Source organism: Daphnia magna, unplaced genomic scaffold (genome assembly GCF_020631705.1).
Source record: "Daphnia magna isolate NIES unplaced genomic scaffold, ASM2063170v1.1 Dm_contigs217, whole genome shotgun sequence".
Taxonomy (NCBI): domain Eukaryota; kingdom Metazoa; phylum Arthropoda; class Branchiopoda; order Diplostraca; family Daphniidae; genus Daphnia; species Daphnia magna.
Window position 1 is genome coordinate 65,070 of NW_025533184.1, and position 21,915 is coordinate 86,984.

Here is a 21,915-nt window from a genome sequence, read left to right on the forward strand (position 1 = left end):
TATGATCTCATGGTATCACAGCGAATTCACATTGAATTCAAGTATATTTGATCCTGTTTACATATAGAAGTATCAACTCATGGTATGACAGTTTATTCACATTCAATACAAGAATATTTGATTCTATTTACATGTAGAAGTATAAACTCATAATATAACAGTGTACTCACATTGAATACAAGTATATTTGATTCTGTTTACATGTAGAAGTGTAAACTCATGGCATCACAGTGTATTCATATTGGATACAAGTATATTTGATCCTGTTTACATATAAAAATAAAAACTCATAGTACCACAGTGTATTCACATTGAGTACAAGTATATTTGATTCTGTTTACATGTAGAAGTGTAAACTCATGGCATCACAGTGTATTCACGTTGAATAAAAGTATATTTGATTCTGTTTACACGTAGAAGTATAAACTCATAACATAACAGTGTATTTACATTGAATACAAGAATTTTTTATTCTGTTTACATGTAGAAGTATAAACTCATGGTACCACAGCGAATTCACATTGAGTTTAAATATTTCATCCTGTTTACACATGGAAGTATAAATTCATGGTATCACAGTGTATTCACATTAAATACAAGTATATTGGATTCTGTTTACATATAGAAGTATAAACTCATGGTATTACAGTGTATTCACATTAAATACAAGTATATTTGATTTTGTTTACATGTAGAAGAATAAACTCATAGTATCACAGTGTATTCACATTGGATACTAGTATATTGGATTCTGTTTACATATAGAAGTATAAACTCATGGTATTGCAGTGTATTCACATTCAATACAAGTATATTTGATTCTGTTTACATGTAGAAGTATAAACTCATAGTATCACAGTGTATTCACATTGAATTCAAGTATATTTGACCCTGTTTACATATAGAAGTATAAACTCATAGTATCACAGTGTATTCACATTGAATACAAGTATAATTGATTCTGTTTACATGTAGAAGTATAAACTCATGGTATTACAGTGCATTCATATTGAATTCAAGCATGTTTGATCCTGTTTACATATAGAAGTAAAAACTCATAGTATCACATTGCATTCACATATAATATAAGTATATTTGATTCCTTTTACATGTAGAAGTATAAAATCATAATATAACAGTGTATTCACATTGAATACAAGTATATTTGATTCTGTTTACATTTAGAAGTATAAACTCATGGTATCACAGTGTATTCACATTGGATACTAGTATATTTGATCCTGTTTACATATAGAAGTAAAAACTCATAGTATCACATTGCATTCACATTTAATATAAGTATATTTGATTCCTTTTACATGTAGAAGTATAAAATCACAATATAACAGTGTATTCACATTGAATACAAGTATATTTGATTCTGTTTACATGTAGAAGTATAAACACATGGTATCAGAGTGTATTCACGTTGGATACTAGTATATTTGATCCTGTTTACATATAGAAGTAAAAACTCATAGTATCACATTGCATTCACATTTAATATAAGTAAATTTGATTCCTTTTACATGTAGAAGTATAAAATCATAATATAACAGTGTATTCACATTGAATACAAGTATATTTGATTCTGTTTACATGTAGAAGTATAAACTCATGGTATCACAGTGTATTCACATTGAATTCAAGTATATTTGATCCTGTTTACTTATAGAAGAATAAACTCATGGTATCACAGTGTATTCACATTAAATACAAGTATATTTCATTCTGTTTGCAAGGAGAAGTATAAACTCATAATATAACAGTGTATTCACATTGAATACAAGTATATTTGATTCTGTTTACATGTAGAAGTATAAACTCATAATATAACAGGTTATTCACATTGAATACAAGTATATTTCATCCTGTTTACATGTAGAAGTATAATCTCATAATATAACAGTGTATTCACATTGAATACAAGTATATTTGATTCTGTTTACATGTAGAAGTATAAACTCATGGTATCACAGTGTATTCACATTGAATACAAGTGTATTTGTTTGCAACTCAGCGGTTGCCAAAACCGTAAAATTCTTAGACCTCGCGAACCCGATCCGGCAACGCCTGGAATAGGGTCAGGGAAATTGGAAACGAAGGGCGGAGCTTTCGACGACCCAACTTTGTGAAAAGACGAGTCCACCGGAGCACATGTGTAGCTCGCACAAGTTTTTCGCTGTATGCCTTTCCGTCTGTTTTTCATTTTCCCACAGTGTTTCCCCGTAATTTAGAAGTGGTTTTTTCCCTCGATACTAGCAGGCAACCAGTATCTTTTCTCCCGATTCCCGTCCAAATTCGTGGAGCCTTTTTCCCAACTGGAGGCTTGAGGAGCACGTGTGGCAACGTGCTCATGGCAAGTCGTACCAGTTTTTTCCCTCTAAACCCCTCGTGTATTTGCGGTTTGTAAACTGGTGGATCGTAGAGTAGACAATCTACCACCACGTTCAAATTCCCGTCCCATGAATACATTTTTTTGTGGGTAACCGTCCCCTTTATTTTTTCTTTACGTGCGTAAGGGCAACAAATTGGTGCATCGACCGGGAATCCAAAACCCGGCACGGCGGCCATTACGCACGCGACTTAGGAATCTTCAAGGAGTCGCATCGAGTTGGTCCGTACTCATCCGGACTCCTCTCAACATCCTGATTTTCTCCGACGGCTGTATTTATTCAGCAATTTCCAAAGTCCCTCGTGGCAGACAACCGATCTAACAGATTGTTCCGGCGCAACCAGATTGACCAGCTGACTTCATTCCAGCCCAGCAGCCCAACGAACCGAACATTTATCTGTTTTCCATGTGTGTTTATATCTACATTGCATTTAAAATCATTTTATGTGTAATATAAAATATAACTGCCGTGTCCCCCTCCCCCGCCCTTGATACGTTGGTCTGTTCTCGAAAGAACGGCCGCGGATCTATTTTGCTTAAACTCTATTGGAATCTCGTTGGTCGGCTCTCGCGAGAGCGTCCACGAGTTCATTTTCGTCCCGCTGATTACGTTGGTCGGCTATCGCGAGAGCGTCCGCGAATCATTTCGTTCGTTCTTTACTTTTCCGCTTCGTTGATTGCGTTGGTCGGCTCTCGCTAGAGCGTCCGCGAATCATTTTCGTTCGTTATTTTCGCCCGCGACACAAGATAGCTAGGTTATTCCATCCTCGGAAGGTTGTTTACCTAGCTCTTTCATTCCAGCAACCATCCGGTTTGTCTGGTTTTATTAGACCGTCAGCTGGACTTCACACTACCAGCCGCCCAGTTTGTCCAGCCTAACGGCTTTGTCAGCAGGACTCCCACATTAGCAGCAGCCCAGTTTGTCCAACCTTAAGGTTTGTCAGCTGGATTGTCGACGCAGCCGCCTAAGATATACAGCCTTACTATTCCGTCAGCCGGACTTTAAACCGTCAGCTTTCCAGTTTGTCCAGCCTATCCGCTTAGTCAGCTGGATTTCTTTCATCAGCGCTATCCGTTTGTCGGGCCTTATTGGCCAGTCAGCTACGTTCCGGCTAGTTCCTTCCAGCCAACATCATTCCGCGCAAGTTTAACAGCGCCAAGAAGAAGAAGGCGGACAAGCTGTTACGCAGCGAAAGAAGAAAATCGGAAGCCCTTAAACGTTTTGAGTCACTTCAAGCGACAAGGAACATTGTTGCATCCGCCGACGCTTCTGTTGTCACGACTGCTGATCAACAACAACAACTTCAACTTCGGCCACGTCTATCGGATTTTGTACCACCGTCGAATCCCAGAAGGTTTTCCTTCCGTCCATACGATCCGTGGCCTCGTTCAACGGAAGCTGAACAACCAACTATGCCTGGTTCACCGGAACCTGAAGACGACGACTTCATCCCAAATTTATCTGATTGCGAAGTCATCGATGAAGTCGGTCCATCTTCAGAGGACGAAGCTCCTTAGTCTGATAAGGCGTCACCGTCGCCACCCAAGAGATTAGTACGAGTGCGGAATACCAAGACCAACGAAACGCGCTTCGTCGGTCTAAGCGAACTCTTCCGCCCGAACCCTCAAGATCGGATCGTTCGTTATAACCCGTATTGATCTCTTCCGTTAATTTATTTGTCCATTCCTGTGTAGGAGGGCAACTTAACCCCGTCCGTTCACTGTAATAATCATCGCTTGTTTTCAGCGCTCGTTCACAAATAAACCGCATCATGTCTCAAACACCTCTCTCGCTTTCTACGATTGGCGAAGATACTGAACCGTATGATTGGGAAACTACTATCGATCTTGTACGTCTCAAACGATCCCGAACGACTGGAAAGTCGACTCATACTAAATAGGGAAATAGACTGCAGACAGCAATTCGAGTAGGTGATGATTGTGATCTCATCCGACCGTTAAGGGTCATTTACGTTCGCGACTTTGAAGAGCTAGAAGGAATACATGACCGATTCTTACAACTTTTCGCTCCAGACCTTTCAGATGAAGCTATCAAAGGTGAGGAAGAATGGTTACAAGCGGTCATTTATGATCACAAAGCGGTATTAGCTGTGTGTGACAATTACCTGGGTAAGTTCACAAACCGGAGGTCAGAGTCAATTTCGTCCAGGCACTCTTCACGCGCTTCCAACGTCTCTTCTGCACGCGTGAAGATTCAAGAAGCGGAACGATTACAGAAAGTAGCCGAACTTAAACTCCAACAAGCTGAAGACGAAGCGGCTCGTAGAGCATCTGAAGACGCGACCTTACGCCGAGCCGAAGATTATCAACGGAAGGTCACGGCCGACCGGCAACAGAGAGAACTTAAGGCTCAAATAGAGCTCCAACGTCTCTCCGATGCCATTCTAAAACGGCAAATTAACGAGACGATCTGCGACGAGTCAAACCCTCCTTATCCGGCGCAAATCACCTCGAGCGTCCCGTCCAACATACCGTTGACGAAGTCTCTACCACCGCCAACCAGCGTGGTCTCTTCCAGCTCCCAGACGGCTAGCTCACGAAGCCAGGATCAGATTGCGGCACCCAACGTTATCAGGGTGACAACAACCTCAAGCAATCTCAGCGTGTCTACGAGTGCGACACCAATGATCTGGTCGAACCATTCGAAGTCGTTGACACCCACCAGGCTTTTTACACCGTCGGTTCCGGTCATGACGCCGAAACCAATCGCAACGTACACAGTCTCTGCCGGAATCTTCAATCAATTTCGGGGGCTCGCCTCAAGGGCAATTGAAGCTATTACCCCAAACAAATCATCGACTAATCCAGCTGTGACCTCCGCTGTTCCTGCAGCCGCTGTCCAGATGTCTGCTCCAATCCCAACTTTTATTACACCTCCAGCCCAATCGGTTAATGTAACGACAAGCCAGTCGACTATAGAAGCTGCTGCCCAGCTTTCCTATGCCGTTTCAAATTCAACACCGAATACGGCTTCTTACGTCTCAACCGTGACATCTAGTGCGCCGCAAATCTCCCACCGACAAATCCATGCTGGCCTTCGACAACAGGCACAGCCACCGACATTTTCGACTGGTTTCGCACCATACACTGAATACCGTTATGAACCGGTCAATCATTGGGAGCCTGTCCCGCCAGCTGTGTCCTCCGCTCCATCGCTGTTTATTCCCGCTCAAAGTCATTGCACCCCGCTGCCTACCTCCATGCCGTTCCCTGGCAACGTTATGACACCGCCTTTATTTAAATCGGGTTCACCGAGTCACACGGTTCCCCCACAAGCATCTATGAATCGTCCACGGGTTTACACGCCAGATGCTTGGATCCATACTCTCAAAGAACCTAATGCAACCTTGGGACGTTCCGGTGTCAAACCACCACGTATGAAGGCGCCAAGTTTTGATGGGGATCCACGGCACTGGCCCATGTTCATACAGATGTTCAAAGTCTTCGTCCATGATGCCGTAAGTTCCGACGCGGAGCGCATCGCTCATCTCTACGATGCACTCACACCGGCCATCCGGAAAGATATTGGTGGAGCCTTGCTGAACCCAGGACTTTACCAGCACGCCCTTAGTGAACTTCACAAGCGATACGGAAACGCCCAAATCGTCTCTCAGGCCTGCATGTCATCCCTGCTTAAACTTCAGCAATTCCGAGACAACAATTATAAGGCTATGTGGGCCTTTTCGGCCGATCTACACTCTGTCGTAGCAACCCTACAGCTTGGAGGTTACGGATTAGAGCTCTACAGCCATGCAACACTTTCCCAACTTGTTTCTAAGCTTCCACCTGGCTACGAAGCCGATTGGGAGAGAAAAGCTGTCTATGCAGCCTCACTTATCTACGGTGGAGGACCTCGACAAATGGCTCGACGGAGTCGCTATGTCCGAGTATTCCATCCGCGCTGGGTTCGCTGAAACACCACAACCGAGATCCTCCAAGTAACCTACCGACGGCAAGCAGCGTGGTACTCCTAGCCACAATGTTTTCAACACCACTACCGACAAAACCGACAAGTCTGACCAGTCAAGATGCCCTGGGTGCAAATCCACACACCCTCACCACTTAAAGGATTGCAGGCAGTTTAAATCGGTTCCAGTGGAAAAAAGAGCTGCCATCGTGAAGGAGTGCAACGATTGTCTTCGCTGCTTAGGTCGCGACCATTCAGTCAAGAATGTCGTCGTACGGAGAGGTGCAACCAGGCAAATTGAACCGGTGTCCACCACCCTCTGTTGCATGGAGCCCCACGACTATATCCGAAAACCGGAAGCCCAAAATAGCTGGATTTTCTGGGTCGGTAGCCCCCGGATTGACTAAACGAACCCTACTACCTATCGTTCCGGAAATCATGCGTGCCAACGGGAAAGAGACTCATCTCTTCGCTCTCCTCGACGGTGGTAGTGAAATATCTGTCATCACAAAAGAGAAAGCAACGCTCCTCGGGCTTGAAGGTCGCACGGAACGAGTCATTACAAAAACTGTCGACGGAGAAAGCCAACCGACCGCTCACAAGATAGTTAAATTCGACATCGCTTCGCTAGACGGCCGTTTCACCTTCAATATCATGGACGTGCACGTAATGGATACTTTCCGTCTAAACAAAAACTCCATCGATCTGACGAGTCTTTCAAAGAAATGGCCACACCTCGCTCTTGTGCCAATTTATTCGGTGCTCGACGAAGACGTCGCTATCCTTATCGGGCAGGACCATCCCGCTGCAATCGAGATCTTCGAGACCCGAAAAGATCCGTACAATCAACGTGCGCCTCGTGCTTATCTCACGGCATTTGGGTGGTGCGTGGCTGGTCCCACTGCACGACCCGAAGACGAGAGCCGGAACTGTTTCCATCTCAGCTTAGCTGAGAACCGATGTGACACATTGCTACAACAGTTCATCGAGTTCGACATTTTTGGAATAAAGCCAAACGTTGTGAAGCCCATCAGCCCAAACGAAAGCCTGGAAAATCTTGAAATATTGTGGAAGTTGGATGATTCAGCCTTACCCAACAACTTCTTCGCAGCCCAACGACGTTTTTCCAGCTAGAGAGGAAATTTGCGAGGGATAACAAGCTGGCCGCAACTTACAAAGGTATTATCAACACTTACGTCCAGCTCAAACAGGCCCACAAATTAACGAAAGAAGAAATTGATGCTGGACCTCCTAATCGGACGTGGTACAACCCTCACCATCCAGTGTTCAATCCGAACAAGCCGGGAAAATGTCGTGTTGTATTCGACCTATCCGCCAAGTGCCATGGAACATGCTTAAACGATGTTCTACTGCGAGGTCCAGACCTTCTTACAAATCTCGTCGGAATACTCCTCTTCTTTCGACAATATGCCGTTCCGCTCGTCGCTGACATAGAGAAAATGTTCCATCAGGTCAGGGTGCGGCCTATCGACGGACCGGCGTTCCGGTTTCTCTGGCGTGATCCTGGTTCAACCAAACCAGTAGATGTTTACAGGTGGATGTGCATCTTTTCGGCGCCGTTTCCTCTCCAGCTGTTTGCTCGAACGCTTTACAACAAACAGTTAAGGACTACGGCAACGATAATCTTCTCCGGCACATTACGTGACATTTCTACATGGACAATTGGTTGGTGTCCTTTCCGACGGAACAGAAGCCATCTCTACCGCTCATAGTTTAACCGAGACGTTGGGAAAGGGTGGTTTTCCGCTCACTCAATGGGCAACATCCAATTCCATCGTCCGTCAATCTCTGACTGGCCAACAACTCGATGGAACAGTCATTAACATGGATCTTGACGCCGAACCCATCGAAAGAACTCTCGGACTGGTGTGGAATTTCCATCTCGACGCCTTTATCTTGGGAGCCTCCGTAAGAACAGACGGTCGGACTAAACGTGACCTCCTGAAAGCCATTTTCAGCATCTTCGACCCACTCGGTTTCCTCGTTCCAATAGTGTTTCAGGCCAAGTTCCTGATGCAGGATATTTGGCGGCAAAAATTCGACTGGGATGAAGAATTGGATCAAGACATAATCGATCGCTGGATCCAATGGGCGCGTCCGTTACCTTCACTTAATGGCCTCGTTTTAGACCGCTGCATTACACCGGCTAGCGACGATGTCGTGGCGACGGAGCTCCATGCCTTTGGGGATGCGTCGGAAATGGGGTATGGTGCAGTCTGTTATGCCCGTTTCGTCTACCGTAACGGAACAGCCAATACCCGCCTCCTCATCTCCAAGACGAGAGTTGCACCATTAAAATTCATGACCATTCCGCATCTTGAATTGAACGCAGCTGTACTAGCTGCTCGTTTGGCCGCCCAGGTGCGAGAAGAACACGATCTTACATTCGGAAAAACCACTTATTGGTCCGACTCGACAACCGTCCTCAGCTGGATTAAATCCAGCTCCTGCCGCTTCCATACGTATGTCGGCAACCGAATAGGAGAAATCCTAGAAACTTCTTCATTCAGTGAATGGAACTATGTCCCGAGCACCGCCAATCCTGCTGATGATTCAAGTCGAGGACTCGATGCAACGGAGTTCAACATGGAACATCGTTGGTTCTCGGGACCAGACTTCCTTAAATTCTCTACCGACTGGCCATGTAATCCATCCTTCTCACCGATGGAATCAAACGACCCAGAAATCCGTGAGACTACGTGGGTTGGCCAAGTCCAATTGCGGAACAATGAGATCGACCAGTTAATCGGAAGAAAGTCAAGAATCCACATCATCATTCGCACCGTCGAATATTTCTTTCGGTTCATTGCAAACGCGCGCAAGAACCCAGAACAGAGAAAGTTGGATGGTCTTTCCGCAGAAGAGATAAGCTTAGCTCGCAATGTTCTTCTTCGACACGCACAGTCCAACGTTTACTGCAATGAGGTGGACGATTTACGGGCCGGCCGTCAAATCGAAAGCAGCTTCAGCCTCATCAAACTATCGCCATACATGGATCATCGTGGTTTGTTGTGTGTTGGCGGCCGTATAGACAAAGCGCCTCTCCCAATGGACACTCGTCACCCGATCATCCTTCCAAGTTAACATCGTTTAACAGAGCTTATTCTCTTCCAAATGCACGGCGATAGAGCACATCTATCGGCCGAATAGCTGCACCACGAAGCACGAAGCCAATATTGGATCCCTAAAGGCAGAATTACCGCTCAACGGGTATTTAACATGTGCTGTCAAGGAAACATTTGCAAACGGAAATACGCAAAAGGCTTGAGACCAAAGATGGCCGACTTACCCAGTTTCCGTCTGAAGATCGGTTATCCCGCGTTCACGCACACTGGTGTGGATTACTTTGGTCCAATAGACACCACCATCTTCCGAAGAATTGTCAAGCGATGGGGCTGCCTTTTCACATGCCTCACGTCTCGTTGTGTCCATTTGGAGATGGCCTATACGTTAGACACCAGCTCATTTATCTCAGCACTTGATCGCTTCCAAAATCGTCGAGGCATTCCAGCTTCTTTCCACAGCGACAATGGAACGAATTTTGTTGGCGCCCAGCGTGAGCTGGCCTAATGTCTTCAAAATCTCAATCAACACGCTATTCTCAAGCACCTTGGTCGTCAGCCAACCAAATGGTATTTTAATCCGCCAGTCGATCCGCACTTTGGTGGTGCATGGGAACGAATGGTCCGCTCCGCCAAGTCAGGTTTGAGATCTGTCTTGGGAAAGCAGCGTCTCACCGATGAGATCCTCGTCACCGCCCTGCCTCACATAGAAAACGTTCTCAACAGCCGGAAACTCACAGCCACTAGTGATGATCCTTCCGACCCAGAAAGTTTGACGCAAATTCATCTACTTCTGGGCCGTGCGAATCCCAACATTCCGCCTGACGTCTTCTCCGAAGCGGATTTATGCGCCAAAAAACGGTGGCGAATATCGCAGGCACTTACAGACCAGTTTTGGTGCCGCTGGATGGAGGGGATAATACCTGGTCTCACGGAAGGTGAAAAATGGTATCAAGACCAACCAAATCTCGAAGTCGGTGACATCGTCGTCTTCATAGACCCGTCCACCCCCCGTGGTGTCTGGCCAACCGGCAAAATTATCCAAGTCGTCGCTGGAAAAGATGGGATCGTCCGATCAGCCCATGTCCAGACAAACGGAACGGAGTGCCATCGACCAGTGCATCAACTCCTTCTAATTGAGTCCATCCACGTCAGAGAAGGTGCGACTAGCCAAGCTGATCGCAGGGCCGGCGATGTTGGCAACTCAGCGGTTGCCAAAACCGTAAAATTCTTAGACCCCACGAACCCGATCCGGCAACGCCTGGAATAGGGTCAGGGAAATTGGAAACGAAGGGCGGAGCTACCGACGACCCGACTTTGTGAAAAGACGACTCCACCGGAGCACATGTGTAGCTCGCAAATTTTTTGCTCTCCGCCCTTCCGTCTGTTTTTCGTCTGTTTTCCCACAGTGTTTCCCCGTAATTTACAAGTGGTTTTTTCCCTCGATACTGGCAGGCAACCAGTATCTTTTCTCCCGATTCCCGTCCAAATTCGCGGCTAAAATCCCGGAGCCTTTTTCCCAACTGGAGGCTTGAGGAGCACGTGTGGCAACGTGCTCATGGCAAGTCGTACCAGTTTTTTCCCTCTAAACCCCTCGTGTATTTGCGGTTTGTAAACTGGTGTATCGTGGAGTAGACACTCTACCACCACGTTCAAATTCCCGTCACGTGAATACATTTTTGTGTGGGTAAGCGTACCCTTTATTTTTTCTTTACGTGCGTAAGGGCAACAATACTGGATTCTGTTTACATGAAGAAGTATAAACTCATGGTGTCACAGTGAATTCACATTGCATTCAAGTATATTTGATCCTGTTTACATATAGAAGTATAAACTCATGGAATCACAGTGTATTCACATTCAATACAAGTATATTTGATTCTGTTTACATGTAGAAGTATAAACTCATAATATAACAGTGTAGTCACATTGAATACAAGTATATTTGATTCTGATTACATGTAGAATTGTAAACTCATGGTATCACAGTGTATTAACATTGGGTACAAGTATATTTGATCCTGTTTACATATAGAAGTAAAAACTCATAGTACCACAGGGTATTCACATTGAATACAAGTATATTCGATTCTGTTTACATGTAGAAGTATAAACTCATAATATAACAGTGTATTAACATTGAATACAAGTATATTTGATTCTGTTTACATGTACAAGTATAAACTCATGGTATCACAGTGTATTCACATTGAATACAGGTATATTTGATTCTGTTTACATGTAGAAGTATAAACTCATGGTATCAAAGTGTATTCATATTGAATTCAAGTATATTTGATCCTGTTTTTATATAGAAGTATAAACTCATGGTATCACACTGTATTCACATTGAATACAAGTATATTTCCTTCTGTTAACATTTAGAAGTATAAATTCATGGTATCACAGTGTATTCACATAGAATACAAGTATATTTGATCCTGTTTACATGTAGAAGTATAAACTCATGGTATCACAGTGTATTCACATTGAATACAAGTATATTTGATTCTGTTGAAATGTAGAAGTATAAACTTATGGTATCATAGGGTGTTCACATTGGATTCAAGTATATTTGATTCTGTTTACATGTAGAAGTAAAAACTCATGGTATCACAGTGTATTCACATTGAATTCAAGTATATTTGACTCTGTTAACATGTAGAAGTATAAGCTCATGGTATTACAGTGTATTTACATTGAATTCAAGTAAATTTTATCCTGTTTTCATATAGAAGTATAAACTCATGGTATAACAGTGTATTCACATTGAATACAAGTATATTTGATTCTGTTTGCATGTAGAAGTATAAACTCATAATATAACAATATATTAACATTGAATACAAGTATATTTGATTCTGTTGACGTGTAGAAGTATAAACTTATGGTATCATAGGGTATTCACATTGGATTCAAGTATATTTGATTCTGTTTACATGTAGAAGTATAAATTCATGGTATTACAGTGTATTCGCATTAAATACAAGTATATTTGATTCTGTTTACATGTAGAAGTATAAACTCATGGTATCACAGTGTATTCACATTGAATTCAAGTATATTTGATCCTGTTTACATGTAGAAGTATAAACTCATGGTATCACAGTGTATTCACATTGAATTCAATTATATTTAATCCTGTTTACATATAGAAGTATAAAGTCATTGTATCACAGTGTATTCACATTGAATACAAGTATATTTGATTCTGTTTACATGTAGAAGTATAAACTCATGGTATCACAGTGTATTCACATTGAATTCAAGTATATTTGATCCTGTTTACACATAGAAGTATAAACTCATGGTATCACAGTGTATTCACATTGAATACAAGTATATTTGATTCTGTTTACGCATAGAAGTATAAACTCATATTATCACAGTGAATTCACATTGAATTCAAGTATATTTGATCCTGTTTACATACAGAAGTATAAACTCATGGCATCACAGTGTATTCACATTTAATACAAGTATATTTGATTCTGTTTATATGTTGAAGTATAAACTAATGGTATCACAGTGTATTCACATTGAATACAAGTATATTATTCTGTTTACATGTAGAAGTATAAACTCATAATATAACAATGTATTCAAATTGAATACAAGTATATTTGATTCTGTTTACATGTAGAAGTATAAAGTCATTGTATCACAGTGTATTCACATTGAATACAAGTATATTTGATTCTGTTTACATGTAGAAGTATAAACTCATGGTATCACAGTGTATTCACATTGAATTCAAGTATATTTGATCCTGTTTACACATAGAAGTATAAACTCATGGTATTACAGTGTATTCACATTGAATACAAGTATATTTGATTCTGTTTACATGTAGAAGTATAAACTCATAATATAACAGTGTATTCACATTGAATACTACTATATTTGATTCTGTTTACATGTAGAAGAATAAACTCATTATTTAATTCTGTTTACATGTAGAAGAATAATCTCGTGGTATCACAGTGTATTCACATTGAATACAAGTATATTTGATCCTGTTTACATATAGAAGTATAAATTTATAATATAACAGTGTATTCACATTGAATACAACTATATTTGATTCTGTTTACATGTAGAAGAATAAACTCATGGTATCATTGTGTATTCACATTGAATTCAAGTATATTTGTGAAAAGTATTAAATCTAATTAACAACTCTAATACCTGCGATATAATACCTTTGTAAATTTAACTTAGGCAGGTTCTACCACTAGTTTATTGAAACTGACTTCTGACACAACAAATGGCGTCTGCCTTTACACAGGGAAAAATTCTAACAACGGCTATTGCCGATATCGGCCACGAAGAAGGCTCTTTTTTGCAGCGCCCCTGGCGGCCTACACAAAGTTTACAACTACAAAATACATTATAAGTCAAAAACAATAGGCCGTCTGACGGGCCTTCCAAATTTAGATACTCTTTCTTCTTGTGGACTTTGACAATCCGCAACATCCTCCCCTCCGGAACCGCCAGCGTCCTCGCGCGATTCCAAATTCTTCTTACGGAGCGGATTCTTCTTTCTCGTAGACGTAGTCTTCTCCACTGTGCCGATTTCGGTATCATCGACGGGCGTGTCGATATCGGCTTGAACTTCTAATGGATAGACAGTCTGGATGCTCCTGGTGGTTTCCTTACCCGAACGTAGTCGTAAAACAACCGCTCGCACCTTGGCGTCGGTTCCAGGTATCACTCCTGTAACAATAGCCGTCGGCCACGAAACACGTTTGATGTTAGGTTCTTTCAGCAGGACGATTTCACCAACACGCGGAATTCTGGTGCCCTTTCCCTTGTGACAGTGAAATCGCTTAAGATCAGACAGGTATGACTCTTGCCACAGCCTCCACCATGTTAAGGCGTGTTCGCTCCTCTGCTTGTCCAGCTCGATGAGGTCATCACGGCTCATCTTCGTTGAGTCGGGTGACTCTGATGTAGCTCCAGGTTGTCTTCCGGTCAGCAACTTTTGTGGAGACAAAACTTCGTAGGAATGTGCTTCGCCAGAAACATAAGTTAGGGGCCGTGAATTCATTATAGCTTCAATTTCCACCAGTATGGTGTGAAGTTGGTCGAAACTAACCTTCATTTTCCCCAGCACCTTTCCTAGCGGTTCTTTAACGGAGCGGACCATCCTCTCCCAAAACCCACCCCACCATGGAGCTAGGCTAGGAGAAAACTTCCATTCTATACCCTTACTTGAGAGCCAGTTGGCTAGGGTGGGATCTTCCGTCACTAATTTTGCGGCACAAGTAAATGTTGAAGCGTTGTCACTGTAGATAATTTTGCAATCTTCTCGACGTGACATCATTCTTCTTAACGCGTACATAAAGGTTTGTGTTGTCAGATCAGTCACAAGCTCCAAATGCACAGCCCTTGTGACTGCACAAGTAAACAAGCACGCATGCACTTTCTTTTCACCAACACGAGTTTTCTCGATATCGTTCCCATCACTGTCCTTTTCAATAAGAATCACTTCTTCTAGCACATACATTGGTCCGAAGTAGTCGATCCCGATCACTTCAAATGGCTGCGCTTTCTTGGTTTGATCCAATGGCATTGCAGCAGTTTCTTCTTTAAAGGGACGCGATTGAACTCGTTGGCACTTTACACACTTTTTTATGACACTTTTAATCCGTTGGCGTGCACGAATGATCCAAAAACGATTTCGTAAGAACGTCAGAGTGTTTTGGACACCAGCATGCTTCCGTTTAACATGATGATAGTGAATCATCATGTCGACAATCCTCTCGTTTGATGGAAGAAGGATGGGTGGATCGATGAGCAGTTCTTTTAGGGCAGGGCCTATTCTTCTAGTTACTCGGATGAGTTGCTCCTTTGCATCCCAAATGGGCCTGAGTGTATCAATACCGTGAAGCAGTTTACCATGTGGTTTTCCCTTTTGCAAGGACTCGTAGATTTCTGCAAATGCCCTTTTTTGAATGAGTTTTAAGATGAAGTTCTCGGCGACGGCGATTTCGTGAACAGAGAGACAGGAAACTTCCACTCCCCTGATCATTTCAGTTGCTTTGCCAGGCGACTCCTTCCTAAAAATCCTAAACATCCAGGCGATTGTACGTAAAACTCTCAGATAACTGCTTGCTCTTGATACGAGTACGTCAAACCAATCCAAAGTACTATTAGCTGCAAGGATTTGCAGTTTCTGCTTCAATTTTGCTTCGATCTCCATCAATTGCGTTACTTCTGATGTCGGCATATCTTGTTGCGGCCATTCCGTCTTTTCCAGTTTCAGCCAGGAGGGACCTCCCCACCAGGAAAAAGCCGCAACTAACTTCTTTGCTGTCAAGCTTCTTGATGCGTGGTCTGCTGGGTTGTCTTTCTCCGGACAATGTTTCCAGTGATCTGGCCCAAACCTCTTCTGGATGGCTTCAACTCTGTTTCTGACGAACATCTTCCAACGGTTTGCTTCTCCGCGAATCCATCCAAGGGTTGCCATTGAGTCAGTTCATAAATGCACCAATTTACTTTGTCAACTGCGTTGACGATTCTTTCAGCTAGAACACTGCCGAGTTCGGCACTAAGTAACTCTAACCGTGGTAGAGATACCTCGTTCTTCGGGAGTGGTGCTGCTCCGGTTTTGCAGCAAATTAGCCGAATGAAATCTGGATGTCTTGATTTCACGTAAGCAACAGCTCCATACGCTTTGGTTAAAGCGTCACAAAAAACATGCAGTTCTTGCGTGTGTTTGCTAGGTGCCATAGAAATCATCCTTGGCACTTGTATCTTGTCAATGTATTTTAAGTCTTCAACAATTGTTCTGAATCGGCTTTCCGTTTCTTCGGGCACCTTCTCGTCCCATCCAATCTTTAATTCCCACAATTCTTGAAAAAGAAGCTTAAATTGGAGCGTTACGGGTCCAATTAATCCAAGTGGATCGAACAATTTTTTGAAATTTTTGCAAAAGCTCGTTTAGTTAACATTTGAACTTTTGCTGCTGCGTCTACGATAACGTCTGCCTTGAAATAAAAGCAATCCGTGCTAGTATTCCATCTAACTCCAAGCACTTTTTGTGGGTCTAAATTAAGACATGAGTGTGACTTGTCTGAGTCGTTGGTTAGGCCTTGTTTTTGTAGATATCTACGCAGTTGTTGGTTGTTTGTTACCCATTTTCTTAAGTCCATGTTTGCGTCAGCAAAAAGTTTCAGCACAATTCCGATTACGACCATTGCTTCTTCTACTGTAGATGCATTCGACAAGTAGTCATCTACATATAGGTGGCGTAGAATTTGTTTGCTGATTTCTGCTAAGTCACCTTCATAGGACTCCAAATGTTTCTTCAGGACGGTCCTGAGCACTGCCGGGCTGCATGTGAGTCCAAATGGAAGCCTGTTCCATTTATAAAGTTGCAGTGATCCTGGGACGTTTTCATCCCCTAGAAAAAACCTTAACGCTTCCGCGTCTTCTTTAAGCAGTTTTACCATTAGAAACGCTTGTCTAATGTCAGCTGTCCAGGCAATGGGGTTGAGCCTAAACTGTAACATGATGTCAAGAATGTCTGGGTTCAGATTGGGTCCTTCTTCTAGGCAATCATTGGCGCTGAAACCCGTTTTCGGTTTTGCTGAACCATTGAAAACTGGCCTTACTCTGCTGGTGGTTTTGTCTTTTCTGACAACCGGATGATGGGGCAGAACCGTGTAGATACCGTCGAATGACGTATCCGCCTTGGAAATGAACCTAAATTCCTTTAATTTGCTGAACTCGGCTTCGTATGAAGTCTTCATCTCCTGGTCTCTGTCCAATCTTCTTATCAGTGCCTTTGCCTGACCTTCTGCCATGGCTTCATTCTTGCTGAGGTATTTTTTGTTCCCGTTCCATGGGAGCGGTGCTACATAATGTCCATCATCATCTTGAGTGATGGACTCTGCATAGGTCTTCCACTGTACTGAAAGTGGCACCTTTTCCAGTGGATCTAGACTCTCTAGTTTCCACCATCTGGCAAAATCGATTTCTTCTTTTTTAGGGTCAGTTTCTTCATGTAAATCTTTGGGTGTTCCTAGTTTAGCTTTTAAGAGAAAGCTGATAGCCGTTGTAGACGATAACGCCACCTTCTCATCTTGCACTAGTAGTAGCCATCCCAATTTACTTTCTATCGCTCGAATACCTGTATTCGACACGATCTGTTTTGAGCCGAGAACCTTCCAGACTTGATTCGCTCCGATCAAGACTTCTATTTGGCAGGGTCCTGCTTTTCCGCTCAGTATTCTGTCGTCGGCTAGTTGGTATCCTTGTCTCCAAAGTTCGCTGACGAATTCAGTCTTATTCGACCCAGCAATTTTCCCGATTTCGGGTTGCTCTATTGCTTCAAGTTCAATATCTTCCGCCTGTGGGATTGTTCCACGAAGTCTTAGCTCTCTTACGCTTCTTTCCTTTTCTGGATGGATGTGTCCCACTGCTTGCAGCTTCAGATTGATTTTTCCGACTTCTTGTAGCCCTAAAGTCTGTGCCAATTCACTTCTAACAAGGGTTGCATTCGATCCTTGATCGATATAGGCGAAAGCTTTATGCCACCCGTTTGGGCCCTCCACTACCACTGTTGCTGTTTGGACGTATACGCCACCAAATAGGCGTACTTTGATTGAGAGAGGAGCGCCATCTGCTACTTTTAACATTGGAGACGCTGCCACAGTTGCTGTCACCGATTTCGGTTTAACTGCCTTGTTGCAGATAGACGTGTGGTGACCCATTCCGCACTTGTAGCACTTTCTTGTACTCCAACACTCTCTCACCTGATGATTTTGTCCCAGGCACTTCCAACACCTTTTTTCTTTCTTGATTAGCTCCAGTTTCTTCTCTAGGGTGATATCACATTTAGCCGGTGAATGTTTATCATTGCAGAATAAACATCTTCTTTTGACCGTAGTGTTCTGTTTCCTGTCTTTATATTCTGTAGCAGTGCCTGTGACTGCTAGTTCAGCTGCCGTAGTTGTGGTGGCAAATGTTACTTTTTGCGTTTTTTCGCTTGCGTCTGGTCTAGTTTTCTTCTTCTCTTGCTTCTCGGTTGAGTAAGCATACTCCCAATCTGCAGCTATTGAGTCAATGAAGGTAAAGAAATATTCTAATGTCTTGTTGAACTGCCTGGTTTTGCCATGCCATCGGGATTTTAGTTCAATTGGCAGTTTTCTTGTCAAGATTTCCATAATTGCTTCATTCTGAGCTGTTTGTTGGTCTAAACTGCCGAGATTTAAAGCATGGCCCATTGCCTTGTCATGTAGTTTCCGTAGTCCTTTAAAGTCCTCTTGATGTTCTACTCTTGGAAGTTCTGTAATGGCAATATAATGGTCTGCTTTTACCGATCTCGGCTTGTTGTATTTCCCAGTTAAAATATCTATTGCTTTGATATAATTGTTATCTGTCAGATCCAAGTACGATATCGCACCAGCTGCGTCCTCCGTTAAATGCAACTTCAGTCTGCTGAATTTCTCGATGGGTCTCATTGACGGATTCTCGTGGATCAGTGTGCGAAAAATTGCCCACCAATCCTCCCATTTGCTAAGATCTCCATCAAACTTGGTGATTTCTATCCGTGGTAACAGATGTGCAATGTTCCACGGGGTTGAAGGTACTTGCAGTTGCATCGCATTCATCGGTGGAGTAACGGTAGTACTTGGAGGTGTATTGGTTCCACTTGGAGCTGCTACTTGAAGTATGGGGCTGGCCATACTTGTTGTTACTACTGGTTTCTTTTTCTTCCAGTCGATGGTTATTTTGTGGAAACGGTCGACGAACTCTTCATGCTGCACCAGGTACTTCTGTTGAACTTCGGGGGCTTGTTCCAACATAGGGATGATTGTTTTGTAATTTCGGATTAGTCGTTTCATCCTGTCATCGGCCAGCTCAAACGAAGTTTTAGCTTCCTGCAATCTGTTTTCAGAAGCTGCGGTTTCATAATTTTTCAAATCTTTATGAAGTTCTTTCTCCAAAGCTTCTATGGTCACCGCCAACGTTGCTTGATTCAATCTCTTGGCAGCCATTTTTGTTGTGGAGTTCTACTGCTGATCTGAAAAAGTTGTCTAAATAACAATTATAGTGGGATATCCCAAGGCAATATTGTGTCTGAGAAAGCAACACAAAAACGAGTTTAAGAAGAAACAAAAAGAATGTATTTTTGCGAAATCGCACACTTTTTTATTAACTTGAAACTAAATTCAACTTCTTGGGGATTTCCTTTTGCCACACTTGTCTTAGAATTCGGACTCCAATACCTGAAGAACGAATTCTTCCTCTTCCTCTCTCTTCACCGTTACTACTTGGCCTTCAGCACGGTCTTCAATTGCCACCTTGACGTTCTTCTTGTCTTTGTCTGGTACTCCTTCCCTTGCTGCGAAAATGTTGGAAACAACGATGGTCCTTACTGGGCGTACCTGTGGTGGATGCTGTTCACGATATCGTGCTGGGCATAGGCTCCTTAGTGGTGGTGGTATCAGTCTCGGTGCCAGCGTCAGTGTTGGATGTACCAATGGCCCTAGTGGAAGTGGGATGTGAGGGTAAATTTGCTCCTCTTTTACCACAACTATTGGTTGCCGTTGGTCTTCTGGCTTCAATGATTCCAGATATCTGGCCTTGTCTGCGTTGACTTGAAGGTTGGTGACTGCTACAGCATCACTGCGAGGCAGATATCTGATGGCCACGCTGTAGAATCCAGTCTCATAGAAGGCCAACTTCTCATCAATATGAACCCCCGGTGGTAGAGGTTGATAAGGCCTGGTAGGTGTAGGATGCAGTGGATGAGGTCGTTCCCCAAACATTACTTGAGCGTGGAACTCTCCTAACCTCCTAATTTTCCCCAGGTTCATGGTCCTCCGGTTCGAAGGACCATGAAAAGTATTAAATCTAATTAACAACTCTAATACCTGCGATTCAATACCTTTGTAAATTTAACTTAGGCAGGTTCTACCACTAGTTTATTGAAACTGACTTCTGACACAAGAAATGCCTTTACACAGGGAAAAATTCTAACAACGGCTATTGCCGATATCGGCCACCAAGAAGGCTCTGCTTGGCAGCGCCCCTGGCGGCCTACACAAAGTTTACAACTACAACATACATTATAAGTCAAAAACAATAGGCCGTCTGACGGGCCTTCCAAATTTAGATACTCTTTCTTCTTGTGGAATTTGACAATCCGCAACAATTTGATCCTGTTTACATATGGAAAATGAAACTCATGTTATCACTGTGTATTCACATTGAATACAATTATATTTGATTCTGTTTACATGTAGAAGTATAAACTCATAATATAACAGTGAATTCACATTGAATTAAAGTATATTTGATCCTGTTTACACATAGAAGTATAAACTCAGAATATAACAAAGTATTCACATTGAATACAAGTATATTTGATTCTGTTTACATGTAGAAGTATAAACTCATAATATAACAGTGTATTCACATTGAATACAAGTATATTTGATTCTGTTTACATCTAGAAGTATAAACTTTTGGTATCACACTGTATTCACATTGAATACAAGTATATTTAATTCCTTTTACATGTAGAAGTATAAACTCATAATATAACAGTGAATTCACATTGAATACAAGTATATTTGATTTTGTTTACATGTAGAAGTATAAACTCATTGTATCAGAGTGTATTAACATTGAATTCAAGTATATTTGATTCTGTTTACATATAGAAGTATAAATTCATGGTATCACAGTGAATTCACATTGAATACAAGTATATTTGATTCTGTTTACATGTAGAAGTATAAACTCATAATATAACAATGTATTCACATTGAATACAAGTATATTTGATTCTGTTTACATGTAGAAGTATAAACGCATTGTATCACAGTGTATTAACATTGAATTCAAGTATATTTGATTCTGTTTACATATAGAAGTATAAATTCATGGTATCACAGTGAATTCACATTGAATACAAGTATATTTGATTCTGTTTACATGTAGAAGTATAAACTCATGGTATCACAGTGTATTCACATTGAATACAAGTATATTTGATTCTGTTTATATGTAGAAGTATATCATCATAATATAACAGTGTATTCACATTGAATACAAGTCTATTTGATTCTGTTTACATGTAAAGGTGTACACTCATGGTATCACAGTGTGTTCACATTGGATACAAGTATATTTGATCCTGTTTACATATAGAAGTAAAAACTCATAGCATCCCAGTGTATTCACATTGAATACAAGTATATTTGATTCTGTTTACATGTAGAAGTATAAACTCATGGTTTCACAGTGAATTCACATTGAATTCAAGTATATTTGATCCTGTTTACATATAGAAGCATAAAATCATGGTATCACAGTGTATTCACATTGAATACAAGTATATTTGATTCTGTTTACATGTAGAAGTATAAACGCATGGTATCACAGTGTATTCACATTGAATTCAAGTATATTTTATCCTGTTTACATATTGAAGTACAAACTCATTGTATAACACTGTATTCACATTGATTACAAGTATATTTGATTCTTTT

At 42.1% G+C, this 21,915-nt stretch overlaps 1 protein-coding gene across 1 annotated transcript; it reads left to right on the forward strand.

Moving 5' to 3' along the window:
• The first annotated feature begins 6,587 nt into the window (after positions 1-6,587).
• On the forward strand, positions 6,588-9,428 carry LOC116929559. Its single transcript, XM_045167532.1, has 3 exons — positions 6,588-7,443; positions 7,503-7,985; positions 8,035-9,428. The coding sequence occupies exons 1-3, from the start codon at positions 6,588-6,590 to the stop codon at positions 9,426-9,428; spliced, it is 2,733 nt and encodes a 910-aa protein (XP_045023467.1).
• Positions 9,429-21,915: the final 12,487 nt, after the last annotated feature.

Excerpts from the sequence above, each read along its gene's own strand:
- LOC116929559 (XM_045167532.1), top strand. The coding sequence starts at position 6,588 with ATGTCGTCGTACGGAGAGGTGCAACCAGGCAAATTGAACCGGTGTCCA. Across the intron at positions 7,444-7,502 it reads CTTCTTCGCAGCCCAACGAC|GTATTATCAACACTTACGTC; the intron begins GTTTTTCCAGCT and ends CAACTTACAAAG. Across the intron at positions 7,986-8,034 it reads AATCTTCTCCGGCACATTAC|AAGCCATCTCTACCGCTCAT; the intron begins GTGACATTTCTA and ends CCGACGGAACAG.